The 21,482-nt window shown below is 37.0% G+C and overlaps 1 protein-coding gene and 1 long non-coding RNA gene across 18 annotated transcripts in view; one reads left to right on the forward strand and one right to left on the reverse strand.

Moving 5' to 3' along the window:
• LOC132858686 (uncharacterized) overlaps positions 1 to 421 on the reverse strand; it is a 486-nt gene extending 65 nt beyond the window's left edge. Inside the window, exons 1-3 of the long non-coding RNA XR_009649650.1 lie at positions 311 to 421; positions 144 to 195; positions 1 to 39 (exon numbers count right to left, since the gene is read on the reverse strand). The exon at positions 1 to 39 is cut by the window's left edge and continues 65 nt beyond it. This is a non-coding gene — a long non-coding RNA (uncharacterized LOC132858686). The remainder of the gene's footprint in view (positions 40 to 143; positions 196 to 310) is intronic.
• A 2,287-nt stretch (positions 422 to 2,708) lies between these two features.
• Positions 2,709 to 21,482, forward strand: part of LOC132861411 (NACHT, LRR and PYD domains-containing protein 12-like) — a 242,043-nt gene continuing 223,269 nt past the window's right edge. For 5 of the 17 annotated variants that reach the window (XM_060892923.1, XM_060892931.1, XM_060892954.1 and 2 more), the window contains exons 1-12: positions 2,709 to 2,852; positions 3,679 to 3,815; positions 4,029 to 4,145; positions 4,262 to 4,378; positions 4,495 to 4,611; positions 4,728 to 4,844; positions 7,603 to 7,719; positions 8,074 to 9,909; positions 12,052 to 12,246; positions 13,174 to 13,347; positions 19,513 to 19,686; positions 21,369 to 21,482. In XM_060892923.1, the coding sequence (XP_060748906.1) occupies positions 3,763 to 3,815; positions 4,029 to 4,145; positions 4,262 to 4,378; positions 4,495 to 4,611; positions 4,728 to 4,844; positions 7,603 to 7,719; positions 8,074 to 9,909; positions 12,052 to 12,246; positions 13,174 to 13,347; positions 19,513 to 19,686; positions 21,369 to 21,482 (3,131 nt within the window). In that variant the 5' untranslated portion in view covers positions 2,709 to 2,852; positions 3,679 to 3,762. The remainder of the gene's footprint in view (positions 2,853 to 3,678; positions 3,816 to 4,028; positions 4,146 to 4,261; positions 4,379 to 4,494; positions 4,612 to 4,727; positions 4,845 to 7,602; positions 7,720 to 8,073; positions 9,910 to 12,051; positions 12,247 to 13,173; positions 13,348 to 19,512; positions 19,687 to 21,368) is intronic. The other 12 variants (XM_060892963.1, XM_060892986.1, XM_060893005.1 and 9 more) reach the window with 8 other exon arrangements.

Consider the following 21,482-nt stretch of genomic DNA (forward strand, 5'->3'; position numbering starts at 1 on the left):
GACTAAGCGTCCGGTCAGAGGAAGACCCCAGTGCTCCTTCTTCAGAACACACACAAGACAAAGAAGAAACGGTCACAACAGGCCACGTGATGGTGACCAGAACAACACACAGTACAGACACACCATCACACTCACACACTCACCTTTCTCCTCACACAGCCAAAGCCTCGGAAGAGTTTTGTGTTGATCATTTTTCTGTGTAAAGTAAAGATTAATCATGATGCAGATGTGTTAGAGAAATGACATGAGATATGATCTACACACACTGGGCTTATGGACATATGTGTGATCTGTGGTGAACTTCACACACCTGTCAGATTGAACACAGCACATCCTTCATGTCTTCAGCAGCTGCAGTAAAGATCTGCAGCATCTCTGTGACATCAGTGATTCTGATTCTGATTCTATGATCAATTCCGTTCTGCTCCCCTCAGTCACTGCACCGCCGCAGCAGCACAGACACACAACTTCTCATGTCACAGGAATAAAGCATGTTTTTCAACTGATTATTTAATGTTTGTTTATTTGTTTTTGTTGATTTGTTTCTTAGAACACAATTTTGCTTATTTTCACATTATTTGCTTTTTAATTTCAAATGTCTTAAGTGTTGAAATTCACATGACAGAATGTACAGAAACCAAGTAAAGAACTAAACTAATCATTATTATTAAACATAAACCAGTGTACCATATTATACAGTATGGAGTCTCATCAGGATAAATACACATACTGTCCACTTTATTAGGAACACCAGTCATGTGCTTATTAATCAGCCCATCATGAAGCAGCATAATGTATAAAACCAAGCAGATACTGATCAAGAGTTCCAGGTAATGTTCACATTATACATCAGAATAAAGACAAAAGTGTGACTTTAACTGTTGTATGTGGATCATTTACCTCTGCACCTGTTGTATACAATCTGAGACGTGTCTTCTGCCCCTTGTCTGGAGTGTGTGTGTGTGTGTGTGTGTGTGTGTGTGTGTGTGTGTGTGTGAGAGAGAGAGAGAGAGAGAGAGAGAGAGAGAGAGAGAGAGAGAGAGAGAGAGAGAGAGAGAGAGAGAGAGAGAGACACAGAGAGAGAGAGAGAGAGAGAGAGAGAGAGAGAGAGAGAGAGAGAGAGAAAATTTTTATCAGCATTTGTTAATATTTACTGATGGGTCTAAAGACTGATAACAATCATGTGACATTAGGAGTGTATGTGTGACAGATTAAATGATGAATTTAAATTCACAAAACAAATTTGTGGGGGGGCACGGTGGCTTAGTGTTTAGCACGTTCGCCTCACACCTCCAGGGTCGGGGGTTCGATTCCTGCCTCCACCTTGTGTGTGTGGAGTTTGCATGTTCTCCCCGTGCCTCGGGGGTTTCCTCCGAGTACTCCGGTTTCCTCCCCCGGTCCAAAGACATGCATGGTAGGTTGATTGGCATCTCTGGAAAATTGTCCGTAGTGTGTGATTGTGTGAGTGAATGAGAGTGTGTGTGTGTGTGTGTGCCCTGTGATGGGTTGGCACTCCGTCCAGGGTGTATCCTGCCTTGATGCCCGATGACGCCTGAGATAGGCACAGGCTCCCCGTGACCCGAGGTAGTTCAGATAAGCGGTAGAAGATGAATGAATGAATGAATGAAAACAAATTTGTGTTTAGTTCTTCTGCAAGAGTGATTGCTTTTGCCTGCCTGTTCAAAAAGAGGAAATAAATCTGTGTACTCTGAAAGAGGAAAACAGTAAAAATAATTTACAAATATTTTGAATGCTTACAACTGTTATAAAATATACCTAGGTCATTTGTTGGTAGTTTTAGTTCATCTGCATTCGTTTGGTACAATCAGATCGGTTGCTTTTGCCTGCTGGTTCACTAGAGGGAGAACTCGCGGTTTTCTTCATTTCCCATAAAGTTGGCAGTGAAGAAACTCCGTGTTTGTCATTCTTTTACATCTCCCTCTTTTCAGAGGTTTAACATATATAGCAGAGTTATACATCAATATATGTAAACTAATTAATGATAGTCGATCTGTGTACACAGCTGTAGTTATAATTATGGTTTACAATGAGCAGAAGAAGTAAAACCTTAAAGAGTAATGATATGTTCTGACTCTATCACAGCACTTTAGAACTTGTATTCAACTGAAACAGCAAGAGATGACCTATTAAATACTCACCATAATGTTAAGAATAGAAAGACTTGGGATTGATGTATAATTGTGTTGGGTCATGTTGGTGTAGAGGGCAATGAGACGGCAGATCTGACTGCAAAAAATGCCCTAAAATAAAGAATGAGGAAATTATTAACATCCCATTTGGGAAATGTGAAGCCAAGTCATGGGATATAGATAACAAAGGGAGACATTATTATAATATACAACATGCAGTCAAGGTCAAGGCAATTAAAGGGAAATGTAGAAGAGAAGAAGTGATTTTATCAACATTAAGACTATTTTTAATGGGAAAATGCAGATAAATGTGATGCATGTCATGTTACAGAAAATGTGCGACATGTCGTAATGATGTGTAAAATATATCACTTAGAAAGGGAAATATTTAAAGGAAAGATTTATGAGTTGGGAAAAGAATGGAGTTTAAAAAGGATATTAGGGTTTGGGTTTTTTTTGTTGTTGTAGTTACATGAAGCCCTGAGGTTGCATATCCTGGTACAGTAGGTGGCGCTCTGGTTGCGACCCGACATATAAACCAAGAAAGAGGAAGAACGACACGTGACTCGTTCATCCTAAAGTGAAAGTGTTTCTCCCTCCGAATCGACTCCATTTTGTGAAGCGTTTGTAGAAGTTAAAACATGTTTATCAGCAGCAGAAACGGTGATATTAATGTGACAGAACGAGGCCTGTTGACTAAAGGTAAGTTATTATATTATTTGATGGACTTTGTGTTAGAAGAACGTAGATATATTGTATATTAAACTCAGTATGACGTATGTTCTGTACACCAGGGGCAGTTCTAGCCCTTCTTTAGGGTGGCTCCAGCCCCCTGTGTGTGATCTCAGCCACCCGAAAACTTTAAGTATAATTTTTACTTTCAAAAATAAAAATGACGTTAAAATGCAGGACGTGTCGTCGATGGGAAAGAAAATTATTTATCAGTTTGGTCCTTGAGAGACTTTTTTTACTTTGCTTTTACGCGCGTGCGTTGTAGACTTTCATTAGTGCGTCATCAGCTGTCTGCTTTATCTGACCGGAGAAGCACAGGAACGCGCAGCGTGCACGCGCAGTCAGAGGCGTTTATCTATAACGTTAATCGGCGGAAAGCCACAAAATGTCTTTGTGAATATTAGTTTATTAATGACTGCATTCATTAGACACACTGTTTGTAGAGAATGTACACACACATGAACTGATCTGATTCAAGACTGGCATCATTACATCATGCATAAAATTTTGGTGTCCACTTTTGTCATTTTAAACAATACCATAACTTTTGGCTTACTATGTAGTCATATAATATATAATATAAAACTCTTCTGTTTTAAATTGTCACTGAGGGCTAAAGATGAAACCCTAGAAGCGCCCCCTGCTGTACAGAGCTTTCAGCTTCCTCTCTTCACTTTATGGGGAATTAAACATTACAGGGGGTTTAAACAGGATATTTTACACTAAAGGGGCAGAACCTTTCTTTAAGAATAAAGATGTGAAAATGATTGTGCACATTTGTTTGTGTGTTTTCTAGGAGTGTGATCCATTCCATCAGAAGAGATCAGACTCTTCAGGACTCAGCTGTGTGTTTGTGTGTAAACTTTACTAATATTTAAAGATGGAGACTCCTGATCTGGACACAGATAATGTTTCTACACCATCAAACAACTGGTAATCTACAACATCCTTGTGTTCTAGTCATTAAATATTCACATCTAAATTATTATTAGTAAATATGAAATGATTTAACCAAATGTTTTACTATTACAGTATATAACTATTATATCTAACAGTCACTAATACACTGTAAAAATGTATTGTTTAATGTAAGTAAAATAAAGTGTGTATATAAATGACTAAAGGACTGTGTATAATGTTGTACAGTAAACCCCAGAGAAAGAGATCAGAATCACCAACACACAGCTGTATCTCCATGAAGAGTCATGTGTCTATGGATGTTCCTCTGAGGTTTAAAGATGGAGACTCATCACTTCTACACAGGTAACGTCTCCTCACTGTTAACGTCACTGCTAAAGTCACATTTAAAGGGAAATATAATGTAAGTAAAATAAAGTGTGTATATAAATGACTAAAGGACTGTGTATAATGTTGTACAGTAAACTCAAGAGTAAGAGATCAGAATCACCAACACACAGCTGTATCTCCATGAAGAGTCATGTGTCTATGGATGTTCCTCTGAGGTTTAAAGATGGAGACTCATCACTTCTACACAGGTAACGTCTCCTCACTGTTAACGTCACTGCTAAAGTCACATTTAAAGGGAAATATAATGTAAGTAAAATAAAGTGTGTATATAAATGACTAAAGGACTGTGTATAATGTTGTACAGTAAACTCAAGAGTAAGAGATCAGAATCACCAACACACAGCTGTATCTCCATGAAGAGTCATGTGTCTATGGATGTTCCTCTGAGGTTTAAAGATGGAGACTCATCACTTCTACACAGGTAACGTCTCCTCACTGTTAACGTCACTGCTAAAGTCACATTTAAAGGGAAATATAATGTAAGTAAAATAAAGTGTGTATATAAATGACTAAAGGACTGTGTATAATGTTGTACAGTAAACCCCAGAGAAAGAGATCAGAATCACCAACACACAGCTGTATCTCCATGAAGAGTCATGTGTCTATGGATGTTCCTCTGAGGTTTAAAGATGGAGACTCATCACTTCTACACAGGTAACGTCTCCTCACTGTTAATGTCACTGGTAAAGTCACATTTAAAGGGAAGTTTAACTACATAAACAGGGGACAAAATAAATACTGATACACAGTAATGGAGCCACTATTGTGTGTCCAAATACTTTTTTGTAATATTTAATCTTTTATTTGTGTGTTTGCTAAAAGTGTGTTTGTGGTGTGTTTTAATATAAATAGCACTTGGTTTGACATGTTGTTTTGTAATACAGTGATATTCATATGTTAGTGTGGTAGTTTTGGGGTTGCTGTGTGTTTGGTCATCGCAGGTGAGACCACTGCTTAGTATTATCGAGCTAAAGTCTTAAAAATCATCTAGAGTTTGAACTTAAAAGTGTTAGTCTAGCCGAATAGCATCTGTCTTTACATTTACATTACATTTATGGCATGTGGGAGACTCCTTTATTCCCAGTGACTTACATGTACCTCATTTATAAATCTGAGCAATTGAGGGTTAATGGCCTTGTTCAGGGGACCAGCAGTGGTAGCTTGGTGGACCTGGGATTCAAACAAACTGTCTTCTGTGCTAATACATAATAATTCTCTAAAGTCCTAAATAAACTTCTCCATAGATTATTTTCAAATTCTGAACCAAGCAGCTTTGAAAAGAATCAAACACATTCAACAGAGGATTGGGTTGATAAGAACATAGATGAGACCAAGATGTATTTCTAAGCCTAGTGCTTGAAAATGATGCTCAATTTTAAATGAGTATATCTCAAAAACTACAAGTTGTGTTTGAATAATTCTGGTACCAAAATAAAGGTAACACTTAAGACTCATAACAGAAGTGTTATAGAAGTGTACATGTATTACCAGGTCAGAGAAGATGGAACACAGCAAAATAATGTTAGAGAGTAAATCAGGAGGTCATTATTGTTGGATCTGTGGTGAACTCAGAGTTTATGATGACCCATTAGTTCCTCAGGAGCTCTCCGCTGTTATAAACTATTATAAACTGTTGTAGAAAGGACATTATTTACATTTACACTATTTACTGTGGAGTGTCACCCAAATGAGGATGAGGTTCACTTCTGAGTCTGGTTCCTCTCAAGGTTTCTTCCTCTTATCATCTCAGGGAGTTTTTTCCTGCTGCCACCACATTCGGCTTGTTCATTAGGGATAGGGATAAATATATAATATTTAAAATTTAAGTTAATATTTATAAATTAATTTTAAACTTTAAATGTATGTATTCATGTATTAATTTATTTTTATTTATTTTTTCTGTTTCTATACTTCTGTGAATTGTTAAAAGCTCTATACAAAAAAATGAATTGAAATTTAGTTGAATTCATGCAGTGAAAACTAAAACCTCAAGGAATCTGTTGTATAACATGTCAATATTAAATGTTTAACGATCTAATTATTATTCAAGTGCAACATCACAAAAGATAAATGAACACAAATACAAACTAAATTCAGTTGCATATTTAGAGATATTGCAATAAACCCCTGAAATTATAAAAAATGAATACAAATATAAAATAAAAAGGTAAAGTACAGATTAACTAATAGTTCAACAGCACAATAAAACTGAATTACAAAACAATAACACAATCTACACTAGTTACATTAAGGTGCGTCGTGCCACAGCGTGAAAAGCTTCCGGTTTCAAAGTGAGACGGCGTTCTGGGAATAAACAGAGCGATAATCTTGGATCAAAAGTTGAGTAAATAAGTACACAGAGTTATGTCATAATTACACAATATAACAAATATACAAAACAGTATATAAAAATATTCCAAACAGAATTAGGATTTTTAATTGAACTGTTTAGGCCAATTTATTTTAAGTGTTTTTATTATTGTTAATTAATATAAAATTACTGACTTAATAATGAGGTTTGTTATTTTCAGGTTAGAAATATCCTAGTGGCCTTAACACAACTTAATAACGGATTATTAATAACGGAGTTAACAGTCAGCACTTGACACCCAGGGATGCTTACACTATTGGGTGTAAAATGAAGCAGAGGTTTAAAGATTCATGACAACATCTGGAAAAACCTAGAGTTTTTAGGATGTGTATATGGACAGGTATTTTACTTTGGTTTCACTAAACTTTGGTCTCACTAAACATCTCAGCACATAGATCCCCTCTCGACTCTGGATCCTGAAATAATAATGTTGAAACATCCTGTAGTACCTACTGCTCTACATATACACTGTCTATAATTCTTACTGTAGCACAGATACCACCACTGTACAGCACTCACACATCTCTGTGCTGAAACACTGGCTCTTTTACTGTGCTTGATGTAAGTCACACTCGTATCTAAAACAGTTAAGAATCATGGTGGAAGACGACATATAAGAAATATAATCATGACTAAGTGATCATTTTAAAGCACAATCTCCTATTAAACAACCCTGCCATATTAACAGCATTACCATAAATGACCTTTATTTGGATGTTGTAAATTATTTGTAAATTATTTATTTGTTCCACTGAAATGATTAAAATAACATACAATAACTGGGGAACATTATGCCTTACCTTATAACTACAGATCTACTTTTCTACTTACTGCAGTAAAACTCCAGCAGGCTACTTCACCTACTCTCACCTTGATATCTCTGTGATGGAGCTCTCTGGCTAATAGTTTTCAAACAGAAAGGAGCAAAGCAAATGATCTCAATTAGATGATCATATTTCATAAGGCTAGACAGGACTTAAGATAGGTCATCTATGCCAGGTGTAAATAAATGATTAAAGAAGTGTCCATAATGTTGTACAGTAAACTCCAGGGAAAGAGATCAGAATCACCAACACCCAGTTGTAGCTCCATGAAGAATCATGAGTCTATGGATCATCATCTGGAGGTTAAAGCTGTAGACTCCTCACTTCTACACAGGTAACGTCTCCTGACCCAATGCTAAAGTTACACTTAAAGGGTAATTTAACAAGATAAACAGGGGGCAAACAAAATACTACAACACTAGAACTCTGACTGTAATAAAGTCACTATTATGTGTTTAAAAATCACTCAGTCTGTTTTTTGGGAAATGTTTTGATTAGAATGTTTGCTTGTGGTTTCTTTCTTCAAATGACATGTTTTTGTAATGCAGTGAAATTCATACGATGGCATTCAAATATGGCTTAAGTGTCTAAATAATAGTCTATATACTACAGAGTCATTAGATTATTGAAAACAGATGATTAAGTCTAATAAATGAACCCTGTGTCTTCCTGCTTCTCCATATCACAGGTATGACCCAGAATCTGCTGGTGGAAATGAATTCCAGAAAAAGTTCAAATTAAATCTGATGAAGAAGTTTCAGTGTTTGAATGGAGTGATGATAAACCTGGGAACCCAAACACTCCTGAATGAGATCTACACAGAGCTCTACATCACAGAGGGAGACAGTGGAGAAGTCAATAATGAACATGAGGTGAGACAGATCGAGGCAGCATCCAGGAGAAGAACAACAGAGGAAACACCAATCAAATGCAATGACATCTTTAAGCCTTTATCTGAACAAGACAAACCCATCAGAACTGTGCTGACAAATACATCATCTAAACAAGACAAACCCATCAGAACTGTTCTGACAAAGGGAGTCGCTGGCATCGGTAAAACCGTCTCTGTGCAGAAGTTCATTCTGGACTGGGCTGAAGGGAAAGTAAATCAGGACGTCCACCTCATATTTCCACTTCCTTTCAGAGAGCTGAACTTGATGAAGGACCAGAAACTGAGTCTGATGGAGCTCCTTCATGTCTTTTTTAAGGAAACAAAAGAAACAGAAATGTCCAGTTTGGAAAAGGTTCTGTTCATTTTTGACGGATTGGACGAGTGTCGTTTTCCTCTAGATTTCCAGAACACAGTGAGAGTGTGTGATGTAACTGAATCAGCATCAGTGCCTGTGCTGCTGATAAACCTGATCAAAGGGAATCTGCTTCCCTCTGCTCTCATCTGGATCACCTCCAGACCTGCAGCAGCTGATCAAATCCCCTCTGAGTGTGTGGATCGAGTCACAGAGGTACGAGGGTTCAATGACCCACAGAAGGAGGAGTACTTCAGGAAGAGGATCAGTGATCAGAGCCTGGCCAATAACATCATCACACACCTGAAGTCATTAAGAAGCCTCTACATCATGTGTCACATCCCAGTCTTCTGCTGGATTTCAGCCACTGTTCTAGAGAGAATGTTGGGTGAAGCAGAGAGTGGAGAGATCCCCAAGACTCTGACTCAAATGTACACACACTTCCTCATCATTCAGACAAACATCATAAGAGAAAAATACTCAAAGAAGCAGGAGAGTGATGAAGAAATGCTTCTTAAACTGGGACAACTGGCTTTTCAGCAGCTGATGAAAGGGAACCTGATCTTCTATGATGAAGACCTGAGAGAGTGTGGTATTGATGTGACAGAAGCAGCAGTGTACTCAGGTGTGTGTACTCAGATCTTCAGAGAGGAGTTTGGGCTTCACCACAGTAAAGTGTACTGCTTTGTTCATCTGAGCATTCAGGAGCATCTCGCAGCTCTGTATGTTCACCTGACCTTCATGAAGGAGAAGAGAAATGTTCTTGTACAGAATCAGGATTCTAACAGGAGGATGGAAGACAATACAATCTCAGATGTACACAACAGTGCTGTAGATCAGACTTTAGAAAGTCAGACTGGACATCTGGATCTTTTCCTTCGCTTTCTTCTGGGTCTCTCACTGGAATCCAATCAGAAACTCTTACATGTTTTAGTAACTCAGACAGGAAGTAACCCTCAGAGCACACAGGAAACAGTTCAGTACATTAAGGAGAAGATCAGTGAAGATGAAGATCTTCCTCCAGAGAAATCCATCAATCTGTTCCACTGTCTGAATGAACTGGGTGATGATTCTCTAGTGGAGGAAATCCAACACTACCTGAAATCTGGAAAACAAAGTGAACTTTCTTCTTCACAGGTGTCTGCTCTGGTGTTTGTGTTACTGACATCAGCACAGGAGCTGGATGAGTTTGACCAGAGTAAATATTTCAGTACAGATAAGATAACAGAAGATGTTGTTCTGAAGATGATGCCTGTGATTACAGCATCCAGTAAAGCAATGTAAGTAAATGTGAATATAACTGTTCTACTGTTACAGTGTTAGAGAGAAACTGAACACACTCTAATATGGACTTTGGGATGTTCTGACCTGAAGGTGATACAGAGTGGAGTTAATGTAAATAGATAAATTAGGGAATAAAAACTGCATTAATAAATGAATGATACTGAAGGGCAGCTATTAAACATGTAGAAGCAGGTGATTACATTTGAGAGAGTTTTGAAGTTTTGTATTTATGACTTATCTTAATATCTTAAAATAATGATGAAGTTAATGCTGGTTTTATGTTGGATGTTTGATGTATATTAAACACACCTGTGTACCAGACATAAAGAACCAAGTTTACTGCAGTAATGAAAAATTCTAATCCCCAAAAAGATTTTCTTCATTATTAGGTTTTATTTGTGAGGTGGAAATGGTCTTTCATAGAAAGCTGACTTTGCAAAGACTTCTACTCATTAGATATAATAATAATAATAATAATAATAATAATAATAATAATAATAATAATAATAATAATTAGAGACAGAGAAGGAAGACTCTAGAGGCAGGAGGAAGCATCAATATAAAGTGAGAGACTGTTGGACTTGGACAGGGTGGATTTTGAACCTATATTCAGAACCTTTGAGAATTTTGTAAAAGTCGGAGAAAACCAAGGGTTTATTTCATTTAAGCACCAATTGGTGAGACAGGAATGTGGAAGAGCAGAGTCAAGTTTTGTGGACATATAAAATATATACCAAATTTTATATACCACATTATTTTAATGTGTGAAACCGTATCAAAGGCTGCACTCAAATCTAACAGGACAAGAATTGTTAAGAGTTCAGCATCAGCAGCCATCAGGAGATCATTAGTGACCTTCACTAAAGCAGTTTCCATACTGTGTTTAATACAGAACCCAAACTGAAAGGATTCTAATAGATTACTGTCACTAAGTTGAACATGAACCTGTGTGATAACGTTCATGTCTGATTAGAAAGTGTTCATTTAGCTGAAAAGTGCTCCCTTTAATACTAATCTATAACACTACATGATCAGATTTTAGCTAATGTCAGTCTGATTCCTAAACAGAATTCTCTATAGTTACTTCTGGTCAGATTATAACCAAGTGGCTCATGTTGTGGAAGCGTTGAGAGAATCACAGACAAGAGTAAAAAGGTTCACAATTTACTTGTACTGCTGTGCAACAGAACCGAACACTCCTCATGAAGCATGAGAGAGGAAGAACCCTGATCATTGTTACACTGGGTTTTTATAAACATGATTCTAACACAGAAACTGAAGGAAAACATTGTCAATCATCAGCTACATTACAACACATGATCATGTTGATTCTGAGCCTTCATTCTCACCATCTGTCTCCATCTCATTCTGACCCTAATATTTTACACAAACAACCTCTGATAACAATTTCTAATCATAAAAAACTTCGTCACGTACAGAGAAGGTCAGTGTAACAGTGGAAGCTAATGCCATGTTTATTAATAATTGTACCAAGAGATAGTGTTGTTCTGTTATACTTAAATAAAACCTTAAAGTAATAGAGAACAGATTTACTAGTAATAATATGTTAAAAGTGTTGTTTAAAGTGAATTTGTTCCTATAATAATTAGTCCAGTATCGATCGTTTGTTAAGGTCACATCACTTCTGGGACATCTGGCCATAGTCCGCTGCTCATGACCTATAAATAAGAAGTAAAAGAAAACAAGTTTGAAGAGCACATGGTTTTACTGTCTGAGTGATCACTAGTTCACTAGTTTTCATTACATACATCATACACCTTTGGTCATTTGGTCATTTTCCTCTTCTATGATGTTGAATTATTGTTTGAATGTCAGTGTTACATTCTGTAATGTTTAATGTGAGATCTTTGTCTTTTTCAATACAAGACAATCCCATATTATACAGGACAGGAGAAACCCTACACTAGATACTAGTTAGTTAGCTGTAGTTAAACACTAACTTTACCCATTTTAATGACATCAACATGTAGATGTCGACTGCAGTGTCACTTTAACCATATTGTCTAACTGGTGTTTGTACTTTCAGTATTTATAACAATGAGAAGGTTCAGTGAAAGCTTTGAGGACGAGTTTGATCATTTGTGTGAGTTCATTATGTTTTATTTTATTTCCTTTAGTATCAGCTGTGATGAACTTAGAGAGGAAAGTTGGTCATCTCTGGTCTCAGCGCTCAGATCAGAAACCTCCAGACTGAGAGAACTTCATCTGACTGTGAAAACACTGGATCTGTCTGATCATAAACTAGGAGACTCAGAAGTGAAGATTCTCTCTGCTGGACTGGAGAATCCTCACTGTAAAGTGGAGACACTGAGGTAAGATCATCTCTCTGAGACTCACAATAACTCACTAAAAGCAGCAGTTATATACAGTGTTGTTTTTCACCTGAAATCTTCTGTAACACTACAACATTCAGAACAAATAGATTAGTCATTAAGTGATAATGAGTTTTCTACAGAATCACTTAGGAATTAAATAAATAAATAAATGAGTAAATAAGAAAAATTCTAAAAAATTATACGATTCATTATTTTTAATGCCAGCAAAACTTTTGCAGCTCAAATAAACTTAATATCAATAAATGTAAATAATATAATAAACTAATATCACTGGTGCAGCTCCAGGGTCCTGGTCCCACCCATTTGGAGTCCTGGCCCACCTCCATAAACTCTGTTATAATGTTAGAATTATTAATAAACCCCAGTTGTCACTCACTAGGAGCTGCTGCTTTAAGAAGCTTCATTGAGTGACGTTGCTCAGTAACATTTCTGTGTGGTGTTTAGTCGTGTAACAGACTAGTTTAATAAAGAGTTGATCTTCTCTGAAACAGACACCACAGTGTGTCTTTACCCCTGAAACTCCTACACTGTAATCAGAGGATATAATAAGATGAAATGTGTTTCAGTTTGTGTTTACACTGGAGAACAGTGTCAGAGTGGAGATTGGACTCATCTGAGAGCTGAGAGCTGGGGGGTTGTTAGTTTTCTTACAAAAATAATAGTTGTACATACAATTACATGTGTAATTGTAGCAAAGATCTTTACAGTGAAATAAAATGTAAAACTGAAATAATAAAATGATCTGCAGCTCAAAGTTACATTCATGTTTCTTACATTATATGATGACAAACTAACAAACAAGGTTTCTGTAAAATTCTTGTGTGTCTGTGATCAAAGTGATTAAACACTAGAAACGTCCCTGTGTACAACCAGTGAAGAGTGTGTTATTGTGTCTCTATACAGGTTGCATAATTGTGGTGTCTCAGATGAAGGCTGTGCTGCTCTGACTTCAGCTCTGAGATCAAACCCCTCACACCTGAGAGAACTGAATCTGTCCTATAATAAACTAGGAGACTCAGGAGTGAAGAATCTCTCTGCTGTACTGGAGAATCCTCACTGTAAACTGGAGACACTGAGGTAAGATCATCTGGCAGAACTAGAGTTTTATACAGGGGGTGACCAGGGGGTGGCCAAGGCAGCTTTAGGGGTCCCACAGACTATGACACAAATTACCCTAACAGGGAGCATTTATGAATCCCATAATTGCTCATTAGAGGTAGAATATATCTCTCATAATCTATTTTATAATTTATAATAGATTATATTATAATTTTATCTTGTGTATGTCAAACACACGTTCATAAATAGGCCTATATAATCAGGTAGTGCTGAAAATTAGAAAATATTTTCAGATAATAAAGATTAAGCACCGAGGAGATAAGAAAGCATTTGTGTAACATGAATAGCACATTTTATTTAAATATACACATTTACAAAGTATTTACAAAAACATTAAACATACAATCAAAAATTGCAGAAATTTACCAAAAACGTTGGTAATTTTTGGTGCCTATCAATTTTACAAACATAAGTGAATACAAATCCCAGTTAGAGTTAAAACAGCATAATTCTGTGGTTCTTGTGAGAATGTGCAAAATGTTTCACAAGCTCATCCATGTTGAGAGAGCGTGTCCTCCTTCACTCAACACTAAGAATTCTGAGATGACTTAACCTGTCATCAAGCATTGTTGTCCTAAGGTGAGTTTTAATCCGTTTTAAAGCTGAGAAGCTTCTCTCACAAGAAGCACTGCTCACTGGTGGGACAACAGAAATCTTACAAAGCCGAAATAGCTCATGGAAGACCTCTTTATAAGGTTCTAGGAACACAACAAATTCAAGGAGATTAGATGGTCTGTCCCTTTCACTTTTTTCTCTCCTATCAAAGAGTCACTTAGTTTGATGAACCTCATGTTTAAGGTCCTCTAAATTTGACTCAAAGCTCTGAACAAAGGCAAACAAAGGCTCCTTGTTTAAGAATGTTGTAGTCTTTGGGTCGAGAGACTGAATGTCTTGCATTATCTCACAGTTCTTCTCTGAAAAACACCACTGCAGCTCAGCTGTGAGACTGTCAAGCACTTGATAAAAGAAAGCTCTTTTGAAGCTCTCACCATCACTATGGTCACTGTTTCTCTGTCCTACAGAGCTCATCATCAATGAATCATGAAATCTTAAGCTTGTTTTAGGTTGTCTTTTACACACTGTTTGTATGCTTATTTTGCCGTGTTCTGCAGTCTCTTCAACCTCCACAGTTCCTTAAAAAACCCTCATTTCTGTAGTCCTGTAATGTGTCTGTAAGAGCACCTACTAGCTCCACAGCCCTTGCTAGATCAAGAGAGCTTGATTGGAGCATGTCAGAGACATTTTGCATCACCAAAAATTTTACAAAAGATAACCAAAAGCCCTATGAACTGTAAATCTATCTGAGAGAATTCCCCTTGCCTCCACTGATCTATCACCACTATTTTCAGTTGCTATATCCTGTAGCACTATCAGAACTGCTGGAAGCCTGTCTCTCAGATTACGGCATGCTATGTATCTGCATGCCCACCTTACATCTGTAAGTCTCTGCAGTTCCCTGGGCTGCTGTTGTGGATACAGCTCTTTCTGAACTGCAAGCCACCTGAGATGAACATACGAGCCAGACACAAAATTGTAAAGCTTCTGCACGAGAGCAAAGAATCTAACTGCCTCAGGAACTGATTTTACAGAATCTACAAGAACCAAATTTAAACAATGTGCATTACAGTGCACATAAAATGCAAACCTTGCATTGTTTTTAATTCGCGCAGACACACCAGAATGCTTTCCGCTCATGACAGAAGCACCGTCATAGCTTTGCCCCACAAGATTATTTTTGTAGTCCTGACCATGTTTTTCAAGGCAATCAATTATCATTTTTGTGAGACCTGCTGCATGTAAGCTTTCAGCTGACTGAAAGTGTAAAAAGGTTTCGTTGATGGCCCCATTGTAATAGTTGACTAAATACAACTGATAGCCCCATTGTAATAGTTGACTAAATACAACTGATAGCCCCATTGTAATAGACTAAAGACAACTGTTCTTTTTTCTTCAGATCTTTAGTTTCATCTACAATTACACTAAAAACTTCACTGTCTTTTACTTCTCTTATTATTTCACTTTGTACCATTTCATTTAAGACCTCAAGAATTTCATTCTGGATTTGGTGGCTTGTATACTTTGCATTACCACATGCATTCATCCTTTTATCTATGAGAGGGTCATGTTTTGCTATTTCTTCTAAGATTGACAAAAAATTGCCCTTGTTTTGAGAGTCATCAGACTCTCTTTAACCTCTCTGTGCTATATTTATGGTGGCAGTTAACAGTAGCACATCTGCATTGGTTTTTATGTAAGCACAGTTTTCCTCCACTTTCTTTTTACGGTCCTGATTTATGACATCTAGCATTGATGAGTTGCTGTCAGTAGACTTTTTATACTGATTCCTAGCATACATGGCATTGATGTGATGCTCTGCCTTTGAATGGAGCTTAAACCCAGAATCTCTACACAGTGCCTTTTTCCAGTCAGAAAAACCTGACTGTGATGTAAAGGCAGATTCAGGTGCATTTGGCAAAGAAAAATGCTGACAGATGAAACAATAATTTGAGTCTTGACTTACAGAATATTCAAGTAATAAATTGTCCTTATACCAGGAGCTGTTAAAAGCTCTTTTCCTTGTACCATGCTGAGTTCTGGGAAATGTTTTCAAACAGGACTGTACAGGACCCTCATCTCTGGATCTAGAAATATCTGAAATACACATGTTAAACATTGGGTCATCTCTATGAAAAATAAATGGGATCCACAATATTACTAACAGCTGCTTACTAGTATATTAGTTAAAGTAGATTCCTGGCCTACCATTGGGTCCTTCAGGAACAGCATATCTGGTGCTTGATGTGGATGGTTGGGGCTTTATTACATCTCCTAGCAGCTCTGGCTCACTGTCCTGCTCAGAGTCAGAATTCTGTGTCAATCTTTAATACACTTATTACAATAACACAAGAACCATTAGTGTATAATCACAATAAAAATGCCATAGCTATATCAAAACTTGAACACACATAAATCAACACCTAATTACATTTTTATGTAAAGCCTAAACTGATGAAACCATCTATAACAAGCTAAACTTAAATTCTGAACTAGACATGTGACTGACTAACTGACTGACCGCCTGGTGGGTTCTCAAACCTGTTGGTGGTTCTTGTGAAGTCTGACTCTGGGCTACTGTGGTGATGCAGTGGCTGGGGGCAATGGCTGGGGTCTGTTTGTACCTGATCTGTATGTGTTTGCTTCTTTAAAAACAAGTCTGATGTCTCTGCCTTTTTTTTCATTTTTTATTGACTCTATGTAAAAATATGACACATGGATATAATACATTTAAGCATCAAATACAGATTTTCAACTTTAAATACAAATCCCACTATAATAATAATTGCCCTTTAAAATCAACTGTCAGCATAAATGACTACTTTAATCACCTTTATGATAGCTAACAGGTTGTCTGCAGTAATCTTTTGAGTAACGTTACCAGATACATAGTTTAATAACAACATTAAACACTGACACTGTAAAACTAGTTACCTCATATTAGCTAAAGAGTTAAAGACTTACACACAGACACTGCACTGTATACGTGTATAACTAACACAAATGTCTACGTCATGTATATTATGGCTAAACTGGGGAACGAACCGATTTCTCTTGTATGATTAATCTGTTAAAGCGTCTAACGTCAGTTTATATAGCGACGCAACTTTCGAAATATTTTTCTGGAAAACTAAATCCTGATGTTTAATCTGAAAACTTAGTGAAATCTGATGTTACAGTTTACTTCTCTACCTCTCAACTCTTTCTTGTCATTGATTGATGGATATGAACGGTGGCTTAGTGGTTAGCACGTTCTCCTCACACCTCCAGGGTTGGGGGTTCGATTCCCGCCTCCGCCTTGTGTGTGTGGAGTTTGCATGTTCTCCCCGTGCCTCGGGGGTTTCCTCCGGGTACTCCGGTTTCCTCCCCCGGTCCAAAGACATGCATGGTAGGTTGATTGGCATCTCTGGAAAATTGTCCGTAGTGTGTGATTGTGTGAGTGAATGAGAGAGTGTGTGTGTGTGCCCTGTGATGGGTTGGCACTCCGTCCAGGGTGTATCCTGCCTTGATGCCCGATGACGCCTGAGATAGGCACAGGCTCCCCGTGACCCGAGGTAGTTCGGATAAGCGGTAGAAGATGAGTGAGAGTAAGAGTGAGAGAATATTCCTGAGACTCCCGGTGAACTGCTCTAACCATCGTTATCTCCACCATTGCTCTTTTCAGCTTCTCTAGCACCTACGTCACCGTGCATCCGGGATTGCCCGAGCGGATCAACACAGACGCCATCTTTGTTGTGCCCGCTTTTGCCAATAATTTGCGTCATTTTAACCTGCACCATATATTAGAACATAAACACAAATCTGCTTCAAAATACATTTTAATTTGTGCTGATGAAAGTGCACTGTCACAACATGACCTGCTCCTCAGTAAGACACATTCTCTAATAGTGAGACTGAAGCAGACGTTTTAGGTTCATCATCAATGTCTTGAGGATGAAGATTGTTTCTTTTCACTGCACACTGATGATTTCTCACAGACTCTGATGTGACTGCATTGTGTCTGAAATTACTGTGAAATTTACTAAAACATTGGAACTAATCAGACAAACTGGAGCTGGGACACAAACTAAATGTACTGTGTGAGCTGCAGGGTTTAAAAGCAGCACTGACACGGAAATGATGGAAATAAATAGAACTTGGAGACTAAAATTACACAAGAGTCTCTGATCAGCTCACACATCAGAATATAGAATTGATGGATTTACCCTCCATCAGGGGGCAGAAGGGCTGCATGATGAAGGTTAAAATGATCATCAAGAGTCAGTTATCTGTCAGCTATCAGCTTTTTTATTTCAATTATTTTCACTTATGAATTTTTTTACAGTCAAATCAGTAAAACTTGTTATAAACAGAAGAGAAATAAAGAAGTTCTCTGTATTATAATATAAGAAGATGTAAAATTCTGTTCAGTGTACAAGTGGGTCTGTTTTACACTCTAACTGTTATAATAAAATTAAATTGTAATAAGACTCCACTGTAGAAAACAGAATGATTCAGAGGTGAATGAACTAAACCTACACTATACTGTACATGTCAGTGTTTGTACTATACATTTGTGTTGTCAAGGTTTTTGTTAGAAACACAAGTCTATCAACATGATCCAGCTTTAGTGAGGACCACAAGAGAGTAACAATATTCCCCCAGTACTAAAAGCCCTCTCTGAAGGGGAACCTACACCTGACCTAAATGATATTAAAAACTGGACACTGCTGAGTTTGTTATTCAGAGATTATAAATTACTCTCCAAGGTTTTGGCCAACAGACTGAGTGAAGTCTTAGAACAAGTCATCCATCGTGATCAGACAGATTGTGTCCCAGGAAGATGAATTTTTATAATATTTCTGTTATCTGGGATCTTTTAGATATCAGTAAGAGTCTTAACCAGATTTTGGTCTAGTGTCAGTAGACCTAGAAAAGACTTTTGACCGAGTCGAACACAAATATTTATGAATGTGTTCATTTAGTTTTAGTCCTGATTTTGTTTCCATGATAAAGGTTTTGTACAGTGATGTTGAACGTATACTGAAAGTTAATGGTGACTTATGTGGTTCCTTATAAAGTTTATAGAGGTGTTAGACAAGGTTGTGTCGTGTCTGGTGTGTTGTATACTTTAGTAATAGAAAGACTTTTAAACAAGTTAAGAACAGATTTGTACTGATTATATATTCTGAAGTTCACAAACCTGTTTATCAGCTGATGATGATGAAGATAATGATAAAGACAATGATGATGATTTAATTAGTGATCAGAGTGAAATTTGATGTTGGAAATATTAAAACAATTTAAAAACATCTCTGCTACAAAAGTAAACTGATATAAATGTAAATCCATGGATGTCCATATTGTTTACAGAGTTAAACTGTTTCATGCCTTTCTGCAGTGTAATAGATGAACATTTATTGTGTTCTAGTCTATTTGATGTGAGGAAACGTTCTCACTAGAAATCTTTATTTGTGGTTTGTTTGTTTCTGTCAAAATTATTTATTTAATATGACAATATTTTATTAATTGTAATAAATGGTTTTAAAAATCTGTTGATGAAGAGTGTGTTATTGTGTCTCTATACAGGTTGTCTTATTGTGGTGTCTCAGATGAAGGCTGTGCTGCTCTGACTTCAGCTCTGAGATCAAACCCCTCACACCTGAGAGAACTGGATCTGTCCTATAATAAACTAGGAGACTCAGGAGTGAAGATTCTCTCTGCTGTACTGGAGAATCCTCACTGTAAACTGGAGACACTGGGGTAAGATCATCTATTAAAACATTAATAATAAATCATGGTCTAATCTTCATCCAGGTCGTAATAATAGATAAACACATTGTGTATAAATAAAACACAGTCACAGTTGTTCTTGTCAATACTGAATAAACCATTTACACTTTCACAGTCTGGGTTTAAAAAATACACCAATGAACTAACAACTTCTCCAAAAACTAATTAGAGTCTGACCCTGTTTTAGGTCTGATTACTGACAGTCTGATCTTCTCAAGAAAGATCTGTTCATGTGAACTCGGATTAAAACAGAGATTTTGTTGAGATGTGAAACAGAGAAAAGTTACAGAAAACATTTACATTAATATTTTATTTCTCACATACACAACCATACACAGTACGACACGTAGTGAAATGTTTTTAATCTGTCTGTGATTTAAACATAAAATAAAATAATAAAAAAGAAAATAGAATAAAAATAGAATAGATGTAACAAATAGAAATGTAAGGATCAGTTTAATGGAGTGTAAAAATAAATGTGAATATGGATCAGTGACAGAACAATGTGAGTGTTTTAATAAAGTTCAGATGTGTTAAATACTGCAATATATGAAATATGTTATGTGTAAAATAAAATCTGGCTGATGTATCAGTGTTGTGTATGAAAGTCCAGAAAAAGTCCAAGTTCTAGTCTTATGTGTTGTCCTGGTCTGTAAAGTGTGTGTTACTCAGTCCACAATAATACACACTGTCTACAGTCAGGGTCGACACTCGAGCCCCAGTAAAATGTTCCTGATAAATCAGTGTCTGATGATGTAGATTACAGTAGATATGTCTGAAAATAGGCTTCGTCTTCATCAAACATTAATATTTACATCATGATTTAAAACATGAAGACTGATTGTAATGTTAGCTGAAGTGAAAATATCCTGTACCCTTCAGTCATACAGCCCGCCCATCATAAGCTACACCCACCACAAGATATGCCCATCACTGTGCTCCGCCCCCTCATTGTGCCCCACCCCCATGTTGTGTCCTGCCCCCTCACTGTGTCCCGCCCCCTCACTGTACCCCACCCCCTCGCTGTGCTCCTTTTGTCACTTTTCTCTGTAGAAATGTCGACTTGCAGTCAGATGATAATTAATAATCCCACATTGTATCTGAGGACTGAAGAGATGTAACTACCAGATTAACACTTATCACTGTGTTAATGAGTCGTATGTGAATGTGGATTTAGATGAATGAGGACTTCAGAAGGTTTTCTTTTCTCTTCTCATGTCTAAAATCTTCTAAAACTGGATGTGATTTAGTCATCAGTGAAAGCTTTTCGAAGTGATTTATTCATTTAGACGACTAGTTAGTTAGTTTTCTTACAAAAATACTAGTTGTGGATTTAAGGTTGTTTAGTTTAATAAAGTTTACATGTGTAATTGTAGTAAAGATCTTTATAGTGAAATAAAATGTAAAACTGAAATAATAAAATGATCTGCAGCTCAAAGTTACTTTCATGTCTCTTACATTATATGATGAAGTACAAACAAATACAAATATATAAATAAAGGCTTTGTTGGAGTTTTCACCATAAATAAATAAATAAATCTGTGTCTTCAGGTTTCTGTAAAATTCTTGTGTGTCTGTGATCAAAGTGATTAAACACTAGAAACGTCCCTGTGTACAACCAGTGAAGAGTGTGTTATTGTGTCTCTATACAGGTTGTATAATTGTGGTGTCTCAGATGAAGGCTGTGCTGCTCTGACTTCAGCTCTGAGATCAAACCCCTCACACCTGAGAGAACTGGATCTGTCTGATAATAAACTAGGAGACTC

Source organism: Tachysurus vachellii, chromosome 2 (assembly GCF_030014155.1).
Source record: "Tachysurus vachellii isolate PV-2020 chromosome 2, HZAU_Pvac_v1, whole genome shotgun sequence".
Taxonomy (NCBI): Eukaryota; Metazoa; Chordata; class Actinopteri; order Siluriformes; family Bagridae; genus Tachysurus; species Tachysurus vachellii.